At 38.3% G+C, this 20746-nt stretch overlaps 1 protein-coding gene across 6 annotated transcripts in view; it reads right to left on the bottom strand.

Annotated features, from left to right (window-relative positions):
* Window positions 1–10381: 10381 nt before the first annotated feature.
* The window catches only part of LOC119777389 (coiled-coil domain-containing protein 102A-like), a 36238-nt gene continuing 25873 nt past the window's right edge, over window positions 10382–20746 (bottom strand). For 4 of the 6 annotated variants that reach the window (XM_038276245.1, XM_038276249.1, XM_038276246.1 and 1 more), the window contains 6 exons: window positions 14472–14534; window positions 14250–14312; window positions 13766–13828; window positions 11605–11688; window positions 11272–11403; window positions 10382–11140 (listed from right to left, as the gene is read on the bottom strand). In XM_038276245.1, coding sequence (XP_038132173.1) covers window positions 10857–11140; window positions 11272–11403; window positions 11605–11688; window positions 13766–13828; window positions 14250–14312; window positions 14472–14534 — 689 coding nt within the window. In that variant the 3' untranslated portion in view covers window positions 10382–10856. Of the gene's footprint in view, window positions 11141–11271; window positions 11404–11604; window positions 11689–13765; window positions 13829–14249; window positions 14313–14471; window positions 14535–14922; window positions 14986–15243; window positions 15307–15422; window positions 15687–20746 lie in introns of those variants that run through there. The other 2 variants (XM_038276250.1, XM_038276247.1) reach the window with 2 other exon arrangements.

The following is a 20746-nucleotide window of genomic DNA, read 5'->3' as shown; positions in this document are numbered from 1 at the left end:
TGGTAACTAAGGGGTAAATTCTTAGAAATAAAGCCAAAATTGTCAAAGTAGAAAGAAGACTGTTTTTGTTCTTTGCATTTTTGGAGTTATAAAGATGGGTTACTCTGTGTGTAATGCATAATTCACAGTAGATAAGGAAGAGTTGGCTTTGGGATGGAAACCTTGTATGTCTAAAACTATTATTTTATTGCACATTTTGCCACAGTATCTGTCTGCTATATTAACCAGTATGATGTGTTGAACTAGATCTGCTATTTTGTCAGCTGGTGTGTGACACTTTTGTATAAAGTAGGTGAAGGAGCCATTTGTAGTTGTTAGTGTTTAGGTATGGTTTGTTTCTGGTTTATTTGGTTTTGGTGGTGGTGTTTTGTTAAGGTTGACACACTGACCTATATTTTGCTATACCACTGGTGGCGGTTTAGAGGGGAAAGCTATAAAGGTGAGAGGTGAGAGGGCAGAAAGGGTTTGGATGATGCAACATCATACAGTTTTTACCACTTTCTTTGGCACACAATGGCCTGCGTCCACTGGTTAAGTTCTGTCATATCCACACTCTCCATCTTACTTGTTGTAAAAGACCGCCACTCGGATTGTTTGTTCATTTAGAAACTGGCTTCAATAAATGGGATCACCCATAACATATCTCCTGGTCTGGGCATAACCAGAAGCGATTAAAAGGTGGTCGATAGTCGCTACAGTAGAGCATTAATTAATAAAAAGGTTTATTTGAATTCTATAAATCAAACTTTTCTGCCCAACAGTAATAATGAATTGCAACTTCCTATGGAGCTGCCATGACAACAATAATCAAACCACAAGTTTAGAAATAGCTTTCACCTCATTGCTAATTTATAAACAGTAAAATTAGGTTAAATTTATTACTCCATTGGGATTTTTGAGTAGCTACTCTACTCACCTCTGTGTAATACTAAAATTAATATCACTGATATATATTTTATCACTTACTTCCAAACCAGCAACATTTGCTTAACTAACATATAGCTTACAAGTATGTTAATAAAGAACCTTGTTTTCTACATGAAGAGTTTGTATGTACTTTATAAATCTGTTTTAACTCAGTCTGTATGCTTCCATGGATTTCAGACCATAACCAGCTTTCTGAAAAACATAGATTTAAACCCACCTTCCTCTTCTGAAAAAAGACCACATTGTCTTGATGCGTTGATTCCCCGTGGATGATCCATAACTGTGGCTTGATGACCCAGCATGCGCAAGCCGGAGGGTACAGTCGATTACTGCCACAGTCCCATTCTTTGTGCCGAGGTCTGTTTGTTGTCTCATTGCTATCACTCCAAGACTCTTGACACAGTTTATATTATGCAGGGCAATGACAGATGGATTTTTGTTTGCTTCCTCACAAGCAAGCCCCATTTTGCTCCTTGAAAAACCATCAATGCATCCTGAAATGGCCAAGCCGAAAGGCTTAAGTATGTCCTAGATATCTACATGTGCTTGGTGAAGGAAAAACTTTGCTTAGCATGGCACGTAATGGCGTCACAGACCTATGACATGAGATATAATTAAGAAATGGTTAAGAACCAGGTTTTATTTTAAGCAATGGGCTCAGTAGTCCTGTTTAAAATGGGCAGTGTGATGATATGCTGTTATTCTTCTGCTGTTGATTACATCTACTGTCATCTGTCCTACAGTACTGTACTTCTACCTCGTACAAAAGTTTACTCGTAACCAGATATGGGACTCAAGTTGCTATATATATATATAGATACATATATATATGTATCTATATATATATATATATATATATATATATATATATATATATATATATATACACTATATTGCCAAAAGTATTTGCTCACCTGCCTTGACTCACATATGAGCTTAAGTGACATCCCGTTCCTAATCCATAGGGTTCAATATGACGTCGGTCCACCCTTTGCAGCTAGAACAGCTTCAACTCTTCTGGGAAGGCTGTCCACAAGGTTTAGGAGTGTGTTTATGGGAATTTTTGACCATTCTTCCAGAAGCGCATTTGTGAGGTCGCACACTGATGTTGGACGAGAAGGCCTGGCTCTCAGTCTCCGCTCTAATTCATCCCAAAGGTGTTCTATCGGGTTGAGGTCAGGACTCTGTGCAGGCCAGTCAAGTTCATCCACACCAGACTCTGTCATCCATGTCTTTATGGACCTTGCTTTGTGCACTGGTGCACAGTCATGTTGGAAGAGGAAGGGGCCAGCTCCAAACTGTTCCCACAAAGTTGGGAGCATGGAATTGTCCAAAATGTCTTGGTATGCTGAAGCATTCAGAGTTCCTTTCACTGGAACTAAGGGGCCAAGCCCAGCTCCTGAAAAACAACCTCACACCATAATCCCCCCTCCACCAAACTTTACACTTGGCACAATGCAGTCAGACAAGTACCGTTCTCCTGGCAACCGCCAAACCCAGACCCGTCCATCAGATTGCCAGATGGAGAAGCGCGATTCGTCACTCCAGAGAACGCGTCTCCACTGCTCTAGAGTCCAGTGGCGGCGTGCTTTACACCACCGCATCCGACGCTTTGCATTGCACTTGGTGATGTATGGCTTGGATGCAGCTGCTCGACCATGGAAACCCATTCCATGAAGCTCTCTGCGCACTGTTCTTGAGCTAATCTGAAGGCCACATGAAGTTTGGAGGTCTGTAGTGATTGACTCTGCAGAAAGTTGGCGACCTCTTCGCACTATGCGCTTCAGCATCCGCTGACCCCGCTCCGTCAGTTTACGTGGCCTACCACTTCGTGGCTGAGTTGCTGTCGTTCCCAAACACTTCCATTTTCTTATAATACAGCTGACAGTTGACTGTGGAATATTTAGGAGCGAGGAAATTTCACGACTGGATTTGTTGCACAGGTGGCATCCTATCACAGTTCCACGCTGGAATTCACTGAGCTCCTGAGAGCGACCCATTCTTTCACAAATGTTTGTAAAAACAGTCTGCATGCCTAGGTGCTTGAATTTATACACCTGTGGCCATGGAAGTGATTGGAACACCTGATTCCAATAATTTGGATGGGTGAGCAAATACTTTTGGCAATATAGTGTATATATATATATATATATATATATATATATATATATATATATATATATTGTTGACATCTGTGTCCCTAATTGATCCTGTTATCCACTTATGGATGTGGGCGTGGTTCCCACACTGGTGTGCAATCAATAAATGGCAGCAGCTCATTTACAAAAATGATCGCATGCAGGCCAAACGAAATTTCATGTCTCTGTGTCGTATATTGCCTCTGTCTTATACCGGCTGATCAGCTCTTGTGACGATGGCTGCGCCAACAGTAAAGAGTTTGGGAGCCGATGGAATCGCTTATATTTTGTCGGAGATGAAAAGAATTATGAACTGTGGGAAACCAAGTTTTTGGCGCACTTATGTCTGCTTGACCTCAAAAGCACAATCCTAAGTGAAGCCCCTGATGAGGACGCTCAAGGTGCCGAGGAAGACGCCAGTAAGAATGAAGAGGCCTACGCAGTTCTAATTCAACTGCTGGATGACAAAAGTTTGTCCCTTGTCATGAGAGACGCTGCTGATGACGGCGGGAAGGCGCTGCAGATCCTCCGTGACCATTACGCAGGGAAGGGGAAACGCGTAATAAGTTTATACACGGAGCTCACATCTCTGCAAAAAGGTGTGAATGAAAGCGTCACGGACTATATAATTCATGCAGAGACTGCTATTACAGCGCTGCGTAATGCAGGAGAGACTTTGAGTGACGGCTTGCTGACTGCAATGATTTTAAAAGGCCTGCCTGAAGCATATAAACCATTCTCTGTACATATCACGTAGAGTGATGAAAAGTTGACCTTTGCTGAGTTTAAAACCAAACTGAGGAGCTATGAAAGCACAGAAAAGTTTGGCGCTTCTGGTTCCGCAGAGGACAGTGTAATGAAAGTCAGAGGGAGAGACACCTGGAGCAAGCTTACCTGTTTCACCTGTGGTCAGAAGGGCCACAAAGCTGCTGACTGTGCGTCAGCTGCTGGAGAGCGCAGAGAGTCCAAGCAATGGTGCAGTTTCTGTAAGAGCGCAACGCACAAGGACGCACATTGTCGGCGCAGAAAGCGGGACAAAGTGAAGCAAGCGGTGGATGAGAAGGACCACACGTTCGCTTTCAAGGTTCACCTGGAGGATGTCCCGGTCCAAGGACTCAAGGCGAAGGGTCTGATGGTCGACTCGGGTGCTACAAAGCACATAATCACTGACATCGACAGGTTTGAACAGTTTGATCCAACTTTCAAGCCTCAGAGTCACACATTGGAGTTGGCTGATAGAGAGCACGCCACTGGTGTTGCGCAAAGGAAATGCACTGCAAAAGTGCGTCTAAGAGACAGTAAAGGCTGCATCGTGGATGTATCGCTGATGGAGGCGCTCTATGTGCCATCATTCTCCCAAGACATCTTTTCTGTTAAAGCGGCTACAGCGCAGGGAGCGACAGTCATCTTCAAAGAAGGACAGAATCGACTCATCCATAAGAACGGTACAAGTTTTGATATTCACACACATGACAGACTGTTCTATTTGAGTACTATGGTACTATGGATGATGCTGATAAATGCAATGCGTGTTATGATATTCAGACATGGCATGAAATTTTGGGACACTGTAATTATGATGATGTCTTAATGTTGGAAAATGTAACAGAGGGGATGAAAATTAAAACGAGAAGTGAGAAGCCCAAAATGACATGTGAAGTGTGCATCAAAGGCAAATTTGCTCAGAGCCCAAATAAAGATCAAGATGAGAAGGCAAAGGGCATTCTAGAGCTTGTGCATGCAGACCTGGCTGGCCCTATAGAACCAGTAGGAAAAGATGGTTTCAAATTTGCTCTAGCATTCACTGACGATTATTCTGGAGCGGTGTTCACTTATTTTCTAAAAGCTAAGAGTGACACTGTTACAGCTACAGAGAAGTTCATTGCTGATGTGGCCCCTTATGGCAAAATTCAAATGTATAAGGTCAGACAACGGAACTGAATTTACCTCTAATGTGTTTCAGTCTTTGCTCTGTAAAAATGGCATTCGACATGAAACTTCAGCTCCTTATTCACCACATCAGAATGGGACAATTGAGAGGGCGTGGAGAACTTTATTTGAGATGGCTAGATATATATTATTGAGAGTAACTTGCCAAAATACATGTGGACTTATGCAGTACAAGCAGCTGGCATTATCAGAAATAGATGCTACAATAAACCTCTTGGACAAACCCCATATTTTGTGTTGACTGGAAAGAAGCCGGACTTATCCAAAATGAGAGTGTTTGGGTCAGAGTGTTATGCTTACAAATATGACAAGAAAAAGTTGGACACACGCTGTGAAAAAGGAATATTTTTTGGATATGATAAATACAGTCCAGCTTATTTGGTTTTCAATCCGGAGACAAGAAAAGTAACAAAAAATAGACTTGTGAAGTTTGTTATAAAAAATTCTATTAATTGTGACACTCAGACAGATGATGACATTTATGAACATTATGAAACCAAAAAGAAAGTGAATATTCCACAACCAGAACTGTATAAGACAAAAGCAATCCCACCTGAAGTGAAAGTGGAGGTGAGTGAGACAAAACTGGAATGTGACAGTGAGAGTAGTACTCGTTATCCGAAGAGAGAGAGGAGAGCCCCTCGCTATTATTCAGATTGCGACTACAAAGTGAAATGTGACGAAGATCTGGAAGTGACAAATATTGATTATTGTTATCGTGTGACTTGCGATGTTCCAGACTTTAAAAGAAGCTTTGAGCTCTTCTGAGTCAGAACAGTGGGCCAAAGCCATGAGAGAGGAAATGGACTCTTTAATAGAGAATGATACGTTTACATTGACAACCTTACCAGAGGGTAAACATGCAGTGGGGGGTAGATGGGTTTAGCTGTTAAAGAAAATCCAGTGGAAACTATTTACAAAGCCAGATATGTAGCAAAAGGTTATAGTCAACTGGCTGGTTTAGACTATAACGAAACCTTTTCACCTACTGCTGATATGACCTCTGTTCATGTCCTGATGCAGCTTGCAGTACAGTACAGTTTGGAACTACATCAGATGGATGTTAAAACAGCATATCTCCATGCCCCTATAGACTGTGAGATTTACATGGAGCAGCCTGAAGGGTTCGAGGTAAAATCTGAAAGAGGAGAAAAACTGGTGTGTAAACTGAATAAGTCACTATACGGTTTGAAGCAGTCAGGACGAAACTGGAATAAGATGCTACATGACTTCCTTATTGAAAGTGGTTTTGTTCAGAATACTGCAGACTATTGTGTTTATTTTAAGACAGTTGGAAATGAAAGAATCATGCTGATTATTTGGGTTGATGATCTCCTTCTTGCAACGAGTGATGTTGAAATGCTCAGTGAAGTGAAGGAAATGTTGGGGACCAAATTCAAAATTAAAGATCTTGGAAGATTAAAACATTTTCTTGGCATTGATTTTGCCCAGACAAAAGGGGAAGTCAAAATGAATCAAAAGAAATATATCACAAAAATTCTTGAGAGATTTGACATGACTCACTGCAAACCACGGACAACACCGTGTGAAATGAAAATGACATTTGACAATGAGGGTGAACCTGCTGATCCTAAGAAATACCGCGAAATAATTGGAAGTTTGATTTATCTAACCAGACCAGATCTAAGTTTTGTTGTTAGTAAATTATCTCAGTACTTGTCTAAACCTAAAAAAACAACACTGGGTGGCAGCTAAACATGTTTTGAGGTATTTGAAATGCACTGTGGATCAAGAGTTGTGTTTTAGAAAGCAAGATGTGGATTTGAAGCTTGTGACCTATAGTGATGCTGACTGGGCAGCTGACCAGAATGACAGGCGCAGGGTTACTGGTTACTGCTTTAGTTTGTCTGAGACTGGGCCTGTTGTTTCATGGAAATCTAAGAAACAACCGACAGTTGCTTTATCAACATGTGAAGCCGAATACATGGCTCTATCTGCTACAACTAAGGAGAGCATGTATTTTGTAAATCTATTGAAAGGAATGGACACTTTGAATTTTACACCTGTGAATGTTTTTGAGGACAACCAGGGTGCTATTGCCCTATCTAAAAACCCTGTGACTCGTCAGAGATGTAAGCACATTGACATAAGGTACCATTTTGTCCGCTCTGTTGTATCTGATGGAAAGATTGTTCTTCATTATTGTCCCATGGATGATATGGTGGCTGATGTTTTTACTATACCTGTAGCAAAAGTCAGGATGGACAAATTTAGATGTTTTCTTTTTGGCAGGTGAACAATGGACTGTACTTTTGTGAAATGAAGTTGAATGTACACTGTATGTAATATTTGTGTCAATTAAGGAACAAGTGGGGGTGTTGACATCTGTGTCCCTAATTGATCCTGTTATCCACTTATGGATGTGGGCGTGGTTCCCACACCGGTGTGGGAAGCACCGGTATATATATATATATATATATATATATATATATATATATATATATATATATATATATATATATATATATATATATATATATATATATATGTTGGCGCAGCCATACATATATATAAATATATATATATGTTTATATATATATACCGGCTGATCAGCTCTTGTGGCGATGGCTGCGCCAACATATATATATATATATATATATATATATATATATATATATATATATATATATATATATATATATATATATATATATATATATATATATATATATATATATATATATATATATATATATATATATATAGAATAAAGACATCATTGTTTAACTTGCAGTGGTTCATACAGAGGACGATTTATCACTCAGGCCAGATCCACCCCCTTTGGTAATAGTGTGAATAAACGGAGATAAAAAGGTTCTTTATTGATAATTAACAGCTCTGCTGATAACCTAGCCTGGGTCACTAGATTGGTGTGGATACCTGGATTTTAACAGCCAGTCCAGAAACCCTCCAGAGGTGAAACCACAAACCCTGGTAAGTAAGCAAATTAAAGCTACAATTATTCAACTAAGAACACTAAATTGATTTCACCTCCGATTTTGAATAGGTTAAATAATTAACTATAACTCCAGTTCTAGTTAATCATTTATTCATTATCTGCAGGATATTATTTTGCACAGCAATATGTAATTTTTTGAGATACACTATGTGTAAAACTAAAATTAATATCACTGATATATTTTGTATCACTGACTGCCAAACTAGCAAAATTTGCTTCAATAACATGCAGCTTACAAAGTATATTACTAAAATGAAGAGTTCGGATGTATTTTATAGATCTGTTTTAACTCAGTCTGTATGCTTCCATGGATTTCAGACCATGAACAGTTTTTACTGTACTTCACGTCTGAAAAACACAGATATGTACCCACCCACAATGTCTCGATGCGTTGATTCCCTGTGGATGATCCATAACTGTGGCTTGATGACCCAGCATTATAATCCGTATGCGCATGGTGGAGGGTACAGTGCATTGTTGCCACAGTTCTCTGTGGTCTGCTCGTTTTCTCAATGGTATCACTCCAATACTCTTGACACAGTTTATATTATGCTGGACAATGACAGATGTTTTTTTTGTTTGCTGCCTCACAAGCAAGCCACATTATGCTTTTCGAAAAACCATCGATGCATCCTGAGATGGCCAAGCCGAATGGCTTCAGTTTGTCAAAGACATATACCTACATGTGCTTGGTGAAGAAAAACCTCTGCTTAGGATGGCACGTAATGGTGTCACGGACCTATGACATGAGATATAATAAAAAATGGTTAAGAACTAGATTTTGACATTTTATTTTAAGCAATGGGCTCTTCAGTCCTGTTTAAAATGGGCAGTGTGATGATATGCTGTTATTCTTCTGCTATCTATTACATCTACTGTCATCTGTCCTACAGTACTGTAGTTCTACCTGATACAAAAGGTTACTTGTAACCAGATATGGGACTCAAGTCACCAGATTTGTGACTTATGACTTGCTTGAATAAAAGAAAGAAAATACTTGACTTTGATTTGCCTTTCCTGACCTCGAATTGAGTCATATGACTTGAGTCATGTGACTTGCTCAGTCACTGCAGTTGTGTTCATATCTATTACTATTATTAGCAAATAAATGATTAGATAATCATTGTTTTATTTTGCATGAGTGTTCCTGACCTGCAGCTTTTTCTGCAAACCTGGCAACCAGTATTACATACAAAGTAGGGAATTACAGATGAGTAAAGTAAGTAAGTAAGCAATTTAGATCTTAATGTCCACAAATTATGACAGAAAGAATATTCTACTACAAAGATTGATGTTAAAAAAGGAATGCACGATCAAGGAAATTGGGAAATGGCTACTATTGTATCTAAAAGTGCGAATCCGGTGGGCGAGTGTAATGGGCATTTGTAATGGCTCCCAAAAAGATATTCTGGTACTCTCTTAGGGACAGTTGTTCCTTCTGTCTCTCTCTCCTCAATGCAATCAGCATTGGACTCAGATTTCTTGATCATTCAATGCAACAACAAAAAAAACAACTTTATTATTCCCAAAGGGAAATGAAATGTTGCATTAACTAATTGGTTATTTTGTATGCAGGTGAGCTACTGAATCTATAGCCCAATTCTTCATGCCTCTTTAGTTTTACTGCCTTTGAAGGACCCACTATATTATAATATAGTGTACTTTTTCTAGATTTTTAATTTGCACAGTTGCTCTTCAATAAAAACATATCTTGGAAAATAAATAGTTTTTATATATCAAAAAATATAAAGCTAAAAGCTTCTCCTGTATTAAAATGGTATGTTTTTAGGTTTGTGACACCATATTGGACCACGCAAAACACATTTACTTTCACAAAGCCTCAAAAGGGCAGGATCTGTGTACAAAAAGTAAATCTGTAAATGAAATTATGCTTTGTTTTTATAAAGTGTTTTAAGAATGTTTTTTGTTCTTGGCATTCATATAAATATACTGGTGTGATGACTTAGTGTGATGACTCCACCAGCCACCGCTGACCTGAAGGCTGAAATTTTCTCCTCTGCCATGTCTTAGACTACTGATATCTACTAAAATTATATTCATTACTCTTTAAAGAGATAGAAATATAGAAAATGAAATGCATCCTCATATTTCATACAGAATTGCTTCACTTTCTTTTACCAACATCATTATCAACATGCAGAAAAAAAACAACCATTTTGGTTATTTAACATTATTAATTTGAACATGGCAAGTTACTGCTACCTTTTCAATTAGAATTCAATCTAATCGTGCTTCAAAATAAGGAAAGATAAAAAACATGTTCTACAACTTCTAAGATTTTATATTCATAACAAAAAACAGCCAATGAACATTACATTTTCTGCTTTCAAAATAGAAATCATACAGTGTGGAGTATCGGGTAATGGAGCAATATACAAACCTTTATTAAAGAATAACATTTTTAAACAACAGATGTGAACAATATAGTGCGCAAAATGGAAGTCACTTAATAAATCACATCAAATCAGAGAACTCATAAAGCAAGGTATAGAACAGGCTAAGATATTCTGTATAAAAATGACAAAAGCATGAGAAAACAGAAATCTACATTTCACCTTTGAATAATTTTAAAAGATATTAAATTAAAATAGTTTTAAAAATGAGACTTTTAAATATACAGTGATAAAGCCTATTATACACAAAGCATTTTGTCTTTTGTTATGCCTGCATAGTTATATATAAGGGAAATTATTTTTTAACAAAAAGTAAAACCATAACAGTTAATAAAGATTACTTTGGTCTAATTATCATTTTAATGTCAACAAAACTACAGAGAAAAAAATCAAAATAGTAAATTTAGCTCAGTGAATATTGCTGTAGAAAGTCAGGCTATTAGGTTCTCACATGGTGAAAAGCAGATGACCACTGAAGGTTGTGTGGTGATTTTGGTTATCATGAATTATCGAATTTGAACTCTGACGTAAAAACACAACATCTCCAACCTCTAACAGCAATGTCACTCCATTAGAGCATTTGGCTCCACCATTAGTCTGATGTTCATGAGCCATGAAAATATGTTCGCCATTCTTGACCAGCCAAGCACCTGTGGGATGTGATGGATGTCCAATACCAAATACATAGAACTCAAAGTGGTAGGTTCCTCTAACTGGCGCTGTGAAAAACCCTGGAATATATCATCATCATCATCATCATCATCATCATCATCATCATCATCATCATCATCATCATCATCATCATCATCATCATCATCATCATCATCATCATCATTATCATCATCATCATAAAATGATCTACCTGTGTTTGGGTTGTAGGCATTTCCGATATTTGCAACAACATGCCTGAAGACCAGAAGAGTGTTTGTGTTAAATGGACCAGAATTCCCTGAACCAGAGTCCAACAAAGACGCTGAGAAAGCCACTCGTTTCACTGCAAGACAGGAAATGAGTATAAGGATTCTGCTTGAATTTAATTACAGTCAGCTGCTTTGTTTTGTATAAACAAGAAAAATCCACTTAATCTAAAATAAATTTGTTATATTTTTACAACAGGAATACACAATCCAGTTTAGATTATATTTCGATAGATACAGCAGATGTGATTGGGGAATTTATATCTGAATTCACCAACCTTCTCCTTCTTTCTTCAGAGCCTCCACCTGGTTTTCAGTGACATTTGCTCTGGTTTTAACACCGATCAGTTCTTCTGTCTGAGCTGAAGTCACAAAAAAATAAAACAATCATTATCAAAGCATGATATTTATTCATCTTATAGAATTCTATTGACATTAGGCTAAAACTATGGCTGATTGTTATGGCTTATAAATATAATCTAAGATTTTTTCCCTCCAAATTTGAATAACCATTTTTTCTTATTTTGCCCTTATTTTAAAGGGCAAAATAACTCAAGCTGTGTAGCTTTTTTGTTTTAAGCATGTTTCACAAAAAACAAAGAAACCATGTAAGTTCTTAATGAAAAATATCTTTAAAATAGCCTTTTTTATTGACACTTCATGACATAAACATTGTTTGCTGAACAGACTGACACCTCAGTAGTACAGCATGGACGCATCAATAAGCCTATAGCCTGTTTTTCTTAATTTATTCTGGGTTTGAATTTCCTGCGCTGTTTGGCGGATGTGATGTCAAGCGCGTCAATGTTGAATGGGTTCCACCTAGCAAAAAATCAAAGCGTTATATTAAGATGGATGTTGTGGTTACTCAGAAGGAAGCGGTATCCCGCTTAACTTAAACACCAATGAAAGCTCCAGGTAAGGTGAAAAAAGTAAAGAATAAAAAAGGTTTTGTGTTTGGTAATAGGTGGCAGTATCATTAGAAAACTTTAATTTATCTTTAAAGTTAACAGGCAGTAGTATTACACAGTGGTGATTGGTTGATGAGGCGTCATGAAGAGTTTGGATTTTGACGGCTGGGTCCTTTAAAAATAATGGGCCCGAAATACTTTGGCTATAGAATAGATCAGGCCGAGCCTTCCCCATCTGTCAACACCCCTAACTCACGTCGGCTCTGTTGCCACGCTCCCTGCACAGTGCCTGTGCCATCTTTGTTATTTCTCTCCCAAAATCAAATCCCATGATGCTTTGCAAGGAGGCCTATTGCACAGCATTCTGGTATATGTATATTTGCTTGTCTAGTGACCATGGAAGCACACTACTTTTCAAGGTGCATTGTGGGAAATTTTGAATCCACTACTTTTTCATCCACTAGACATTCTCATTGAATGGCCTATGCTCTATACAGGGGTGATGGCGGACATTCGGACACAGCCAGCGTTTTGCTCTATGAGCCTGACATATGTGGTGAGGATTCGGTATAGCTGAACCCATCACTGTTACATAGTGAGCTAGTTTCTCAGTTACGAGAAGACATCTAAGAACAATAAGGAATTAATTGGTTTCAGTCTTAGATATGGAAGCCTAAAAATGAGTGTAAGGTAAGCCGTGTTCTTTCTTGTTAACTATATAGATATGATGCAAATGTATCCGTCATCATAGCAAATTTTGCTTCAGTATATATTTTCTGATATTAAAAAAAGCGCTGTCGACACAAAGTAATTTTTGATACCTTAAGAGAAGCTAAAGTTAATTTTAAATTCATGTTTTCATGTTGTTGACTTACTGTGATGGCTGCAATTACAGCCACCCAAATGCGGTAACATTTAATCACATCACACAATAGGCCAGCCAGTCTCATTACATTTATATAGGGATTTCTTTAAATTTAGGTTTTAATTTACAGAATATTTTTTGTAAGGAAAGGCATAACACTGTATTCTAGAATAAGTGTGCACATTTTAGTTTACACTGTTATGTTCTGCTTGATTTAAGCAGTTTGTTTTTGAGTCACCTCAGTACCGGCTGCTCCAGTCCTTCAGGAGAACAGAGATGGAGAAGGGGTGGAGCCAGCCTATTGAAACTGCAAATTGGTTTACACCACTACTCATCAGCAAGAGGGGGGAATGTGATTTTCCTCTGTTAGTTTCAGTTAGATTTTTGTGTGTTTCCCTCTTTGTATCTTCTACTGTATGTGGCCTCATCAGCCAGTATTTAAGTTTCCCCTTTGTCTCATGTAGGAGGTCTGTTTGTTTCAGTAGGTCTTTTTGTTAGCCTGAGTTGAATTGTGTTACTTTGACCTCTTTTATGGGCCCAACTTTGTAATTTGTTCTTTATTGACCCAAGTTTTTGGGTTGTTTTGGGTTCAATAAAAAGAATACTTTTTGAATCTAAACCTGTGCCTGAATTTCCTTTGACTGCTCGGACCATCACACTTACCTTGGTACTGCTGTTTTAGCTTGTCCAGCTCATCCCTCTGCAGTGCCAGTTCTCTCGTTTTTTCTAATGTGGTATAGTAACAAAAGTGAATACTATGTGAATACTAGCATGTCAACACAATTGTTCCATTTAGTTTTATTAAATAGCACCACATTCATAACACATGTCCAGTTCTTTTGTTTTTCGATCTGTGAAAAGTATTACTCCTGGCAGACATACATCTGTGTATACATTAGCTAATGGCAACATTAATGGGAAAATAGAAAAACATCCAGAAATCTTTTGCAAAAAGAATAAGTCACAGACTCTTAAAAAATTATTGATGTCATAGTGATCTTTCCATTCTGACCTCTATATTTTACACTATATTAGTTGTTGATATGTTAAGAACTTTGATTATGATGAAATGTGCATCTTGGAAATTATAGCATCTGTAATAAATCCCAATAATACAATGATGTGAGAATACTATAGGATATTTAACCTTCTCCTTCTCTCCTCAGAACCTCCACTTGATCTTCAACCCTGCTCAGATCTCCTGCTTGAGCTGAAAACATGGCAGCAAAATAACAAGTATTTTAGCCTCACTATTTTTTGTAAATAAAACGGTGATGGTATGTCATCATGTAAACATGGATTTTGGATTATCAAAATCTATTGTCAAAATATATTTTCTGATATCAAAAAAGTGATGTTGACACAATACCTTGGTATTGCTGTTTTAGCTTGTCCAGCTCATCCTTCTGCAGCGCCAGTTCTCTCGTTTTAGCTAGAGTGGTATAGTAAAGCAAGAACTGTAATGTTATTTCTATTTGAATACTAGCATATCAACATAATTGTTCCATTCAGTTTTAGCAAATAGCGCCAATATTCAACACATGACCAGTTCTTTTGTTTTCGATCTGTGATCAGGATACAAATACTCCTGGCAGACATACATCTGTGTATACATTAACTAATGGCAAAATTAATGGGAAAATAGAAAAACATCCAGAAATCTTTTGCAAAAATAATAAAGTCACAGATTCTTAGAAATGATTGATGTCATAGTGATTTTTCCATGCTGACCTCTATATTTTACAGTGTATTAGTTGCTGATATGTTAAGAACTTTGATTATGGGGAAATGTGCATCTTGGAAATTATAGGATTTTTAACCTTCTCCTTCTCTCTTCAGAACCTCCACTTGATCTTCAACACTGCTCACATCTCCTGCTTGAGCTGAAAATATGGCAGCAACATAACAAGTATTTTAGCATCATTATTTTTTGTGAATAAAACGGTGATGCTATGTCATCCTGTAAACATGGATTTTGGATTTACACACTCTATTATCAAAATTACCTAACATTCTGCAGTTGTCCCTGCAGATGTTTTCTCTAAACCATTCGATTATCGTACTACTCATTTAGACTTGGATCTATGTACAATATAATTTTTTCACAACAGCATTAATAATTGCAGCTGTTATATAATTACCTTGGTACAGTTGTTTCAGCTTGTCAAGTTCATCTTTCTGCAGCTCCAGTTCTCTTGTTTTAGCTAGTTGAGTAACAAAAACAAAATGAATAACAATAATGTTAGATTTATATCAGTACATATCAATCATTCATTCCAATAAACTACTGTAAAAGCTACACTGCTGTGATTCAACACACCTTCATAATCTCTCTGTAGGTACTTCATCTCTACCTGTAGTCCAGCCAATGAGGCGCTCATCTCTCTCAGCACAGTATTGATGTCCTGTGGAAATGGTTGTTGGGGTTCAGATAGATTTCCTGTATCTCCTACCTGTGATCTAGTTTGCCTTAAATTGGAAACAATTTCATTGTTGGTTGAAGCCTGAAGCTGAGCAGTGTAGAGAGAACAGAGCAGCAATGCCTGATAAAACATCATCTTTCCCATTCTAAGTTTTTAGTCTCTGTAGGTCAACTTTGTGCATTGCGTGGTGACCCATCCTTAAATATTCTTTGAATTAGCAGTGACTAATCATTAACTTTTTTGTTATTACAAACACGTGAAGACAATAAAATTTTAAGCCTTGACCTTTTCATGATAAAAACAGCAAACTCAATACTTGGTCATAAAATATGAAAATATCATGTTTGTTTGTACCTCTGGGTCTTTTATGTCATTTTCATATCCTGAGAAAAAAGGAAATCCACCTTAAGGGATATTCAAATTTCCTTCATATTTTCTCAACAGAATCAGTTTTAATTTATCTTATTTTCAGGGCATATTATTCTGCATGACAAGATCAAAAGGAAAATAGGAGCAATATTTTTGATAATAACATGATGAGGATTATATTTTTTATAAGTAAAGTTGTTCTCTTAGCATCAACAAATGAATGTCAGATAATAGGGATTCTGAAATATATTACTTTTCTGAAGTTAAACACTATGTTAATGACGCCTAGGCAGAACTTCAGTTGAATAACCTGAATCACCTATCCACATTCACTCAGACACTCATCCTTCTTTGTAGCAAGCCAAACAGCATTGGACTGCACCTCCTCAAAGTCTGATCTACATTCAGAGTCCAGCTTAAAAGATTTTCAAATCCACAACTCAGCCTGCTACACAACTAAGCATCTGCATATTTGGCTTGCTATGCCAGATTTGGACTCAGATGTCTTGATCATTCAGTGCAATTCAAAAATACTTTATTAATCCCAAAGGGAAATGAAATGTTGCATTAACTAATAGGTCATTTTGTATCCATATGAGCTATTGAATCTATAGCCCAACTCTTCCAGCCTCTTTATTTCTAAGGGCTAATTTAGCAGGAATGTGTTTTTTCTTTATAAAAGATCGGTTGACGGTGGTGAGCTGATGTGGTTGGTTGCTGAAGATCAGAGAGCATTTTCAAGAATAATATCAAATTTATCTTATTACTGCTGCAGCCATTGCATTGCTGTCCTGTTTTGTTTTAATTTAGCTGAATGAACAAATGCAAATGTGGCCAGATTTAATAGGTCACTGGGGTGATACTGTGAAGATGATTTGAGTAAGTGTTGACTCAGCCTCCGGCTTTCAGAAAATTCAATGTTGCAGATGCAGGAACTGTGACACATTGAATTTAAACTAATATAAGCATGCACAAAAAGGAAATTATAGGCTTTCATTTTAGAATAGCAAATGGTGAAAATAAAACAGTTGGGGAGTGTGCTTAGTGGTCAGTGCAGTGCACTTGTGCTCTGAGAAGGTTTCAAGAAGCCGATTCGATCCCCACAGCCTCCACTCTGGGTCCCTGAGTAAGACCCTTGACCCCACACTGCTCCCCGGGAGCCGCACAGTGGCAGCCCAATGCTCCTCAAGGGAATTGGTTAAATGCAGAAGTAAACCTCTCCAATGTGAGATTGATAAAGTTCAGTTATTATTATTAATATGGTAAAGTATTTGAACACGTTAAAGGGAAAATTTCTAAAAAGGTTTATTTTGTAAAGGGTGATTAGTCCTCAGAAGAGACCAAAAGCGTATTTTCCTCATGTCTTTACCTGAACTTACAATGAATAAAGAGATGAGTCATATAGAGCATTTTCCCACTGTGCTTCCTCAATAACAGTAGGATAAACACAAAGTTCTTCTTTATTGTGCTTCTGATAAACCAACCCTTACCTGATATCACCATCAGGCATGTGATAACTTTTGGTAAGATAGTATTTTCTTAATCTGCTTCCTTAAACAGTAACACGTGAGAAAAACGTATTACCCCTAAAGGTTGACTGCTCTTTAAAGTCATCTAGTAGCAGACCTTTTTTTGTTCCGATCAGTCTCTTGATCGAAACTGGGGGGATCAAATTACTTGTAAATTGTGCAACATCAAATTTGGTTTTATTTTTAAAGCTTTTATATTCAATAACATTGGTGCAGTCCATGACAAGAGTATTTTTAAAATTGGAAATACAACTTTATTGTGGACAATGAAATCCAGAATTGTAGTCTTAAGGTGATATCTAAAATTCACATGTAGTTAAAAAATGATAACTCATAACAGTTCAATTTCAATTCATTTAAATTCAGTTTATTTAAATAGCATCAATTCACAACACATAGCATCTGAAGACACTATGAAGGAACAATTCAACCAGTGGCAGCTGGCCAATAGAGGGCCGCCCCACCCACCCAATTGACCTTGATTAAGACATAAATAAACAAATAAAAACCTGAGTGGACACGGGGAAATACCTAAAACCTTGAGTACAGTGGGTCCTCAGGGCTGAGTCTGAAAACCATTGCCCTAGTCGAAAAAAAATACATATTGTTTGTGGATGATTTTGGGTGAAGTAATTGAGGTATTACCGTATTTTCACGACTATAAGGCGCACTTAAACGTCTTTTTTTTCCCTCAAAATGTGCGGTGCGCCCTATGGTGCGGTGCGCCCTATGTGTGTTGTAACTGCGACTTTTGAGACCACCTCATTGAGGAGATGATGAAAGAGTGGCTGAATGTAAGGAGACCAGGTGTTTTTTTTCCACTCCTCACCATCGCTGTTAATATGTAACTCCATGCGTGCCCATCTCACAGCTGATGTGAAAAACATGGGGAAACAAATTAACCCTGTGCTCGCTGTTCAACCGCTCGACATCGGTGTGAACCGGACCCAGCAGGTGCAGCAGAAGCAGCGAGTTTACATGCAAAGTCAATGGTTGACGGACGCGCGTATAGGTGCAGCAAAAGGTCCCGCAGCGCGTTTTGAGCAGCAGGTGCAGCACGTCGGGAGCGTTTAAGCATCTGACGCACCGCCAACGCGCTGCTGCTGCTCGAGATGGAAAAATTGAAGTTTAGCTGCTGGAAGCGCCGCATCAACCAATCAGAGAAGCTGATCTGGGAGCTGACAGCGAGACAGACACAGCGCTCTGATGACATAATGATATTAAATGAAAAAGGCTGGATGGATGAGGAGATGATGAAAGCGTGGCTGAGGGAGGTGTATGTGAGGAGAACAGGTGTTTTTTTCCACGCATCACCATCGCTGCGTGCCCATCTCACAGCCGATGTGAAAAAAAAGGTGAATCAAATGAACGCTGTGCTCGCCGTTATCCCAGGGGGTCTGACAAAGGAACTTCAACCGCTCGACATCGGTGTGAAGCGGCCGTTCAAAGTAAGGCTGCGAGCTGCGTGGGAGCGATGGATGACAGACGGAGACCACAGTTTCAGGATAAGTGGAAGGCAGCGCCGGGCAAGTTACGCCACCGTTTGCGGATGGATTGTAGATGCTTGGACTAACGTGTCTGCTGGCTCTGTTGTTCAAGCTTTTGCAAAAGCCGGCATTATTTCTGAGGAGCCGCGCTACACGGAAAGTGACTGACAGCGAAGAAGGGGAAATTGGCATGTCTGATTTAGCGCAGCTGTTTTATTCAGAAACAGAGGATGATGACTTTGATGGGTTTGATTAATACTTTGTAATAAATACATGAATAAAGCACAATCATACTCAGTTTTGCTCCCGCTCTATTTTTCTACCTGAAAACTTAATTCAACAGCAGCCTCAGGGCCGGGTCTCCTCCTCTTCACCGCGGTGGCTGGCAGGTGTTTTTTCATCTAAATAATCTAAATCTTGCAGCTATATTTGCTGTGATCAGTGGGAATAAAGTAGTTTTAATATGTTTTTAAGTGAGAAAGTCCACCTGAAAACTTAATAATTGCAGTCAGTTCATCCAGATTATCTATTTCTGTCGGAGGCGCTCAGACCCCCACATACCAGCGGTGCACCGACAGTAGAAATCCTATCATCAGCAGCCTCTAGGCTGGGCAGCGGTGGCTGGCAGGTGTTTTTCATCTAAATAGTTTAAACTGCACGCACCAGGATACCGGTAATAAAAGCGAACATATTCCGTCGGCAGGTTTCAGGATTTTAAGTTAATTTAGGAGTGACCACAGCGCTGTGTCATCTGAGATGTGTCTGTCTCATGGCCAGCTGCCAGGTTTGATTAATACTTTTTAATATATACATGAATAAAGCACAATCATACTCAGTTTTGCCCCCGCTGTATTTTTAAATACGCAGTAGAGGTATATATACATATACATATATAAAAAACGCGCCCTATAGTCCGGTGCGCCTTATGTGTGTGTTAAATACAGAAATGGGACACATAACTGAGAGTGCGCCTTTTAGTACGGTGCGCCTTATGGTCGTGAAAATACGGTATTTAGAATTAGTGTTGCACCGATACCGATACCAGTATCGGACGGGGCCCTGATACTGCCCTAAAATGGTGGTATTGGTATCGGCGAGTACCAACAAATAGGGCACAGATACCATTTTGAGAGCCATAAGTTTATTCAACTATTGTCACCCACTCCTGGTAGGCAATAAAAACGTTTTATTTCTATTATCCTGGAGAACTTTTTATTAAAAAGTTCTACTGGATTCACTTTGTATTATATTTTTTCCTGCTTCACAAAGGTAGGCAGCAGCTTGAAAAAGCCATGATGGCAATTATTTTACCTTATTATGGTATCGGTATCGGCCGATACTGCACAGCCAGGTATTGGATATCGGTATCGGGGCCAAAAAATGGCATCGGCGCAACACTATTTAGAATTTTCAATTATGATTTATAGTGAATATTCATAACAAAACAAGAATATCTACACAACAGCACTTTTACCAGTCCTCATTTTGTTTAATCCAAGTTCAGTATTTCATGCATGTTCATATTAATTTCTGAGGTATCACACCAGCTAGTGTCCAGACCTAAACCCAATCAAGGGAGCAGAAAGTCTGTATTCCTCTGAAGAAGATCCGTACGGACAAGTGGAGCGAAATTCTTGCTGCTTTGTGTGCAAAGCTCATTCAAACTATAGGAAATGTCTGATATGTGTGATTGAAAAAAAGGCTCTTTCCTAAATATCAATTTGTGTTTCTTTTTCTGATGTATCAAATACTGATTCCATGCAATATAATGCAAAGAAATTACATAAAAATAAAACTTCCTGTGAAGAAAATCATTTCAGTTTCTCTCTCATCCAT

The sequence above is a fragment of the Cyprinodon tularosa genome, unplaced genomic scaffold (assembly GCF_016077235.1).
Source record: "Cyprinodon tularosa strain WSP-4 unplaced genomic scaffold, ASM1607723v1 ctg1231, whole genome shotgun sequence".
Classification (NCBI taxonomy): Eukaryota; Metazoa; Chordata; class Actinopteri; order Cyprinodontiformes; family Cyprinodontidae; genus Cyprinodon; species Cyprinodon tularosa.
This window is presented reverse-complemented; position numbering and strand designations above follow the sequence as displayed.